The sequence below is a fragment of the Galeopterus variegatus genome, unplaced genomic scaffold, assembly GCF_000696425.1.
Source record: "Galeopterus variegatus unplaced genomic scaffold, G_variegatus-3.0.2 Scaffold4061, whole genome shotgun sequence".
NCBI lineage: Eukaryota > Metazoa > Chordata > Mammalia > Dermoptera > Cynocephalidae > Galeopterus > Galeopterus variegatus.
In genome coordinates, this window is record NW_007730172.1 from 98,336 (window position 1) to 105,791 (window position 7,456).

At 37.7% G+C, this 7,456-nt stretch overlaps 1 protein-coding gene across 1 annotated transcript in view; it reads left to right on the forward strand.

Moving 5' to 3' along the window:
* Positions 1-2,168: 2,168 nt before the first annotated feature.
* Positions 2,169-7,456, forward strand: part of WDR72 (WD repeat domain 72) — a gene marked incomplete at its 3' end in the record, with an annotated part of 55,534 nt that continues 50,246 nt past the window's right edge. The window contains exon 1 of the mRNA XM_008586639.1: positions 2,169-2,321. Coding sequence (XP_008584861.1) covers positions 2,169-2,321 — 153 coding nt within the window. The remainder of the gene's footprint in view (positions 2,322-7,456) is intronic.

Below are 7,456 nucleotides of genomic sequence, written 5' to 3' on the forward strand. Positions count from 1 at the left end.
GGGTAGTGGTGGAATTTTTCTGGTTCCCTTTTCATTGAGCAAGATTACCACTGGAGAGCTGTTGTTGTTTTCACTCAAACTCTTGCTAAAAAAAGCCATATGCTGATGTAGCTCCAGTGTTTATTGTACAGGTTTTCAGGTTCCTCTCAGTTTTTACTTGTTGGTATTTTCTAGACTCATTTTCAAGCTTGGTCATGAAGCAACAATTTAGAAATATATAAAAGACATTTCTCTGTGGTTGAAGCAGAACAGGTCCATGTTCAGTTTACAGTGTTATTGAAACCATAACTCTCTGGTTAGCTTAGTAATATAATTAATATCAGTGGTCCTGGTATTCAGAATTGCAATGCTCAGAGGATTTCCTATAGAAACCTTGGTTTCATGGTGCTTTGGTATAGCAGTAGAATATTACAGGTATGTTACAGACTGGATGGCCTGTATACTAGCCTAAGAGAACCATGGGGAACTAGGCACTGAATTTCACACAATGGAACTACAAATAAGTGAAATAAGCTAGGCACAGAGGGAAAAATACCACATGTTCTTACTCATAAGTGGAAGCTAAGAGAGAACAGATAGATAGAAAGACCACAGTGGTGCTTTGGACTTGTAGAGGGAGAACACATACCTAGGGTTGCTGGGGGTGGAGGGGTGGAGGGAGAAATAGGTTGAGGAGAGATTGGGTGGGGGACAGAAGGAATAATGGCAATTTGTGATAATGGGCACACTGATAGTATTGATCTAATCATCATATCTTGGATGCAGGTGGTGATGGTCAGCTTTATACCCCATGAATATGTGTAATCAATAAACAAAGTAAAATTTTAAATGCATCCAGTTGGTGGGTTAAACACTGCCCATGTTGAATTTGTGTTCATAGTGTCAAACTCCAAATTATATATTTGTCTCTGTGTGTGTAAATATACATAATGGAACATTATGAATAATACATACTATAGTTTTTAAAACTTATGTTGGTATTTACTCTTTTGATGCTTGAGTACCAGAAATCCTACAAGATAGAAAACCCTCATTTTCTTGACTTTCTAAAAGCAAATTGGAAAGTAAGTTTCTTATCTTCTTTATCTCTTCCATCTTTGACATATTTAATGGGATTAAGTATGTACTACTAAATTACATCAAAAATCATTTGTATTTCAGAAAAGAATGCCTGTTTAGGGAGAATATTTAACTCAATGTTTCACAAAACATAAGGCACACACCACTGGGTGGTATTTTGTATGGTACACAGGCAAGCATTTTTTGATAATTCTGTATTCATTTTAATCCTTTCAAGTAATACATGAAGGTAGTGATTTTACGTCAATATACATTGTAGTTGATTTTCGTGTCCCTTTACCCATTCCTCTTTCCCTCCTCCTTCTCTCCCCTCCCCTGCCACTACATCATATCTGTTCACTTGTCTTAACAAGTTCAAGGAATTGTCATGATTATTGTGTCTCCCCCCCCCCTTTATTTGTTTGTATATTTATTTATTTGTTTGTTTATTTATTTTTAGCTCCCACAAATAAGTGAGAACATCGTAGTTCTCTTTCTGTGCCTGACTTGTTATTGTTTAGGAAGATACCAAATACAAAAATGGATCGAATAAAAATTATTATTACAAATAGTATAGGTGAAACATGAATATGGCAGAAATCATAATAGTTATACATGAATCTTTGAAGACTAGGCCACACTATTTTATGGAAAGGTTTCTTTCCTTTTTAATAGCAAAGTTCAGGTATTTGTTACTTAGATAAGTTCACTTTTCTGGGAAGAGAGAGTCTGCAAAGGTCTTTATATTATACTATGTAGACTGCTCTATTCTTCTTGAGAGGCTCAGCTGGGCTTTGGAGCAGGTTGGGATCAAGCCATAGTAAGAACTGGGTGTGGAGTGAGTAGTCTGCCCCTGTTTTTGTGTTCACCAGCATCAATAACCAATAATTGGAAGAAAAGTCATTTTTTCTTTGATGAATTAGCAGTGAGCATGGTAATTTCCCTTCTTTTCTAATGGCGGGGAAGCACTCATTTCCATAGCCCTGGGAGAACATGTCATTAAAGTTTGTCACCCTTAATTTACATTGTAATATGGTCAGTTCTGCCGAATATAGAAAAATGACCTTGTATACTTCTTCCCTTCTCTGTGTGTCCAGGCTTCACCCATCATGAGGACTTCTCTGCAGGCAGTGGCACTCTGGGGAAAGAAGGCCCCTCCCCACAGCATCACTGCCATCATGATCACCGATGACCAGCACATGATCGTGACCGGAAGTCAGGAGGGTCAGCTCTGCCTCTGGAATCTCTCCCCTGAACTAAAGGTTAGTGGAAAGCTGTTGATATTGAAGCAAGCAACACTCACAGTATAAGCACAGCTTGCTTCTTCTATGGCAATGGAAGTGGAATGGTGGTGGAAGGTTTGCATGATTGTTAAAAAGATGCTTGTGAAAGTAATAAATTGGTTTTACTTCTGAATTTGGAGAAATTAAAGTATTATATGGATCAAGTTCATATTTGAAAATTATGTTATGAATATTGCTAATCTTAGCTAATACCAACTAAGTGTTATAATTCTTTAAGCTATGCTGTGTTTTACTATTTGGTACCCTGAATTATATGTTCAAGTAACTGAACTACAGACATGTAAGTATAATTCTAAAAATTATGGCTCATTAATGTAAACAAGGCGAACCCCTGAAAACCACCATTACGTAAATGAATAATATCTTAATTATTTGGTTGTTTCTGCTGGTTTGGCCTTCTTGCTATTCTATTAGTCTCTGCTTGCCTGTGATTTTTACAGATCACATCAAAATGCTCAAAATCCAATTTACTATTGTTGTCCTCCTATTTCAGAACCTGACCTCACCTAGGATTTGGCTCATTGATTAGCAATTAATTGTCCCTTTCCCAAGTTATAAACATTTAACATATTGGAATAGATATTTGCTTAAGTCTAGCAGTTTCTAGAACCAATTTGAACATTTAAACTAATGATGCAGTTAAAGTATACTGCCCTCATTAAGAAACCTTTTAAAGATCAAAGACTATTTTTAGCCTTTAAAGTTTGTCACTTTAAAACCTAAATTAACAATTAATTGTAATTCTATTTTATAGCGTCATTCATTAACACCTCCTATCACTGAACAGTTCTACTGCAGGACTGCTAAGAACCGCATAGCCGATCAGCTCAGCTCAATGTTTATGAAAATCTTTGAAAGAAGGAAGGGCTTTTATTACAACAGTTGTGCTGAAAATAACGGCTCTCACATTTATTTTCTGTTCTAGTTTAAACTCAGACTCCTAAATGGCTTAAAATGTCTTGCTACTCTTTTTAATGTTGAAGAATATTGTTTTCAGCTGGAGTAGTTGTCTAGTTATATATACATATGTATATATGTTGCAATAAGCTTAAGAAATTAGGAATCCTAGCTTCTGTATCTTTATGTATTCAGCATTTGTTCAGCGCGCACTCATTGCATGCATATTATCTATTAGGCAGTACGCTAGGTTCAAGAGTTCAAACATGAATGTTGCAATAAGCTTAAGAAATTAGGAATCCTAGCTTCTGTATCTTTATGTATTCAGCATTTGTTCAGCACGCACTCATTGCATGCATATTATCTATTAGGCAGTACGCTAGGTTCAAGAGTTCAAACATGAATGGGAAGACCTGGTGCTGGCTGCCCAAGAGGTTGCAGTGTATATACATAATTTGCCATAACTGCATAAGTAAGTGTCCTGGGTTTGTTTCCCCACTTTATACTGTGTTAAGTGATTATATAGTTTTATAATAATAGTATTTATATACTATTATAATATGTAGTTATATACAAGGTACTCTAAGTAGAGAATGGTCTACACTGCATATTCTGTTGGGAAGCTAGGCCATGCTCTCCTTAGAAGCAGATCTTTTGCTTGGGGTTAGAACAGTGATCCTTAGTGAGGGACAGTTTTGCCCCCCAAAAGACATTTGTTAATATCTTCAGACACTTTTGGTTGTCACAATTGAAGGAAGGAAGATGTTACTGGCATCTTGTGGGTAGAGGCCAGGAATGCTATAAATATCCTATAGTGCACATGATACCCCCTACAACAAAGAATTTCTCTATCTAAAATGCCAATAGTGCTGATCTTGAGAAATCCAGGGTTAGAGATATGGGGTGGGAATGGGAATCAGATCAGCAGGAGTGGAAGAAAAAAGGTCATTCTACAAACAGCCTGTACTTGGAGGAAAGCAAGGAGCTCTCTGTTGCAGGAGCTTAGGTGTGAACAAGGATCAGAGAGAGATGAGGCCTGAGGGGAAAATGAGGCCTAGTGATGGAGAAGTTTAGATGATAAGTAAAGGAGTTTATATTGAATCCTCTAGGCAAGGAGAGCCATTGAAGAGAGTTAAGTTATGGATGGGATCAGCTTTGTGTTTTGGAAATTCACTGTGAGGACATTGTGAAAAAGTTAATAACATAAATAAGATATTGATTAGTAGGAAGGCGAGATGCTCCATGTGAGGGTTTTCCTTAACATTTTCTATGGCTAAACTTAGGGCCAGAATGAATGAACAACTTCTCTTACTTTCTCACAAATCTTGTCCCATATGACACTGATCAAGTAGCAGGGAAAGCTCCAGACTGCAAAAATCAAGGGCGTTTTAAATTTTTCAACAGATTCTTTTTTTATCTGTAAGGCAGTCAAGTCAGTGGTCGATCATTAATATTTTCATACTTAATAGCTTGATTTTATATTTATTTTAAAAATGTAATTTGGGTAGGGGAAGAAAAAGGGAGATCTTGAGGACATGAGAGACTGTAAGAGAGGACGTAACTATGCGGGTGAGTTGAAGCCAATGGGCATCTCAGGAGAGGACAGCAGGAAGGGGAGAAGGGAGCTGTAGGGAGGGGGGTGTAAAGTGAACAGAGAGCCGTTTATTTCCTCTTCATACTAATTTGGAAAGCCATTCTGCCTTCCAAAAGGATTTAGGTAAGAGAACATATCAGGTTCTGTGCTTTTAAACATTCACTTGCCACCACATAAAGTGGGAAAACAAACTCAAGGACACTTATGCCATCATTAGGCCAATTATACAGATGACTTTTGTTCTCCTTCAGGTTTCTCTGAGTCTAGTATAGGAGAGAGCCTTGTAAATAGGAAGCCTTGTAAATAGGATAGTAAAGCAATGTGATACTTTCTGTCTCTATGAATTTGATTACTCTACATACCACATATAAGTGGAATCATATAGTTTTTGTCTTTTTCTGACTGGTTTATTTCACTTAGTATAATGTCTTCAAGGTACATCCATGTTGCAGCATGTGACAGCATTTCTTTCCTTTTTAAGATTAAATAATATTCCATTGCATGTGTATACCACATTTTCTCTATCCATTTTTCCATCCATGCACACTTCGGTTGCTTCCACATTTTGGCTATTGTGAATGATGCTGCTATGGACATTGGTGTACAAATATCTGTCTGCATTTCTGGCTTCAGTTCTTTTGGGTTTATACCCAAAAGTGGAATTACCAGCTCATATGGTAATTATACTTTTGAGTTTTGAGGAACCTGCACAGTGGCTGCACCACTTTACAGTCCCGCCACTTTACAGTGCACAAGGTTCCAGTTTTTCCTCATCCTCTCCCACACTTGTTTGTTTGTTCATTTGTTTTACAGTAGTCATCCTAATGGTGTAAAGTGGTATCTTGTGGTTTTGAAGAAAAAGGCTTTCTGAGGGTGATGCCTGAGCTGAGTTCTAAAGGATGCACAGGAGTTGGAGGTGGGAGGAGATTACAGACAAAGGGAATAACAAGTGTGTGTGGAAGGCACAGACATTTTGCTTTCAGGGAACTGATAAAAGTAGTTGAGTAGACTTGGAATGTAGAAGTGACAGGCACATCTGGAAAGGATACAACTGATCCAACATGGAATCTGATGTGCTGAGAGATTTAAATTTTTTTTTTATAACTAGCAAGAGTTAATAGCACATGATAATTAAAAGTAGTGGTGATATTAAGGTCTTTTGGAGATATTTTATGTGAGAAGATGACAATACTATTTGAGTATACTTGTGTTTTAGAGTGTCACTTCCTAGTAATATGAAGGGCATATTGAAGGAAGGGGTAGATAAGATCAGGGACAGGGACTGTGGGTAGGAGGCTTCTACAGTGATTTAGTCAAGAAAGTTTTTGAGCGTGCCAAATCAGTGGCAGTGGGGATGAAAAGGAGATAAAAAAGTGGAAAGATGTTAAGAAGAGAGAGTGGACAGAACTGAGAAAGTGGTTGTATGTGTGTAAAGGAGATGAAACAGAGAAGCACACCTGCCAGAGTTGGAGTTTGGGAAATGGGTGGGACTGGTGGGATGATGGTATTGCTTATTTGTATAAGGGATGAAGGGTGTTAGAGAATAAGAGTAGGGAGGGAAAGAAGGTGATTTAAGTATCCAAGTGTTCAGAAGATTGGGTATCTATCTCAGTCTTTCTCTGTCCATGGGTGGTGAGATGGGAGGGTGTAGGGGAGCTAGAAAATAAGTATCTCCCTTCCTAGTTTTTTATCACATGCATAGGTTATGCATGCTGCCTCCAGGCTTAGAGTCTGGCTCCCACAGTCCTCTAGTTTTTCCAGAACTTTGTAAGATCTACCAATAAGGAATTTCTCTGAGTCCCATGCTAGGAACATCCTTACTTGGGTTTTCTGATACTGATTGCTGGTATTTACCATACTTTTGAGCATAGAGAAAGGTGAGGTGGACATCTTCACAGATTCTCTTTTGCTCTGTGCTATTTTTCCTCCTGTCTAGTACTCAGAAGTATACACAAGAAAATGAATAACAGCAATGTGTGTAGAGAAAGGATGGAGATCTGGGTCAAGTTCTAGCCCTGATACTTACCAACTCTGTGATATTGGTCAAAAGACTTATTCTTTGAGGTTCGATTTTCTCACCTGTGAACGGGGGACTTGAACACTGTTCATGGTTGCACCAGTGCTTGGAATATGGTAGATGTTCATAAAGTTGTGTGTACTTTTCCCTTTCCTATTTGTGCTATTAGAAGACCTGGGGTACAGCTGGGAGGGATAAGTGCTTCACAGAGGTAAAGCCAGTGAATAACAGTAAATGTCTCCTGGATTTCAGCACGACAATGACTTGGTGTGATTGTAGAATTTTTTTTTTTATTTTGTTATTCTTCACAGCAGTTCTAGAATATGGTAAAATGAAGAGATTATAGCAAATTATCACAGTTTATTCAAATACACGTGGAGATTTAATAGCAGAATAAGGACTTCATATGAAAGGCAATGGTATTCCATTCTGATATTTGGTCCACAGTGGATTTTCTCTGGAGGAGGGATGTTCTCTGATTCACTGGTTAATTTGGCTTTTAACAGATTGGATAGAAATTAAATTAATAGAGGTATATGTTCTGAGTGGGATAACAGGGAAAGACAATATGTTGTTTTCTGAGAC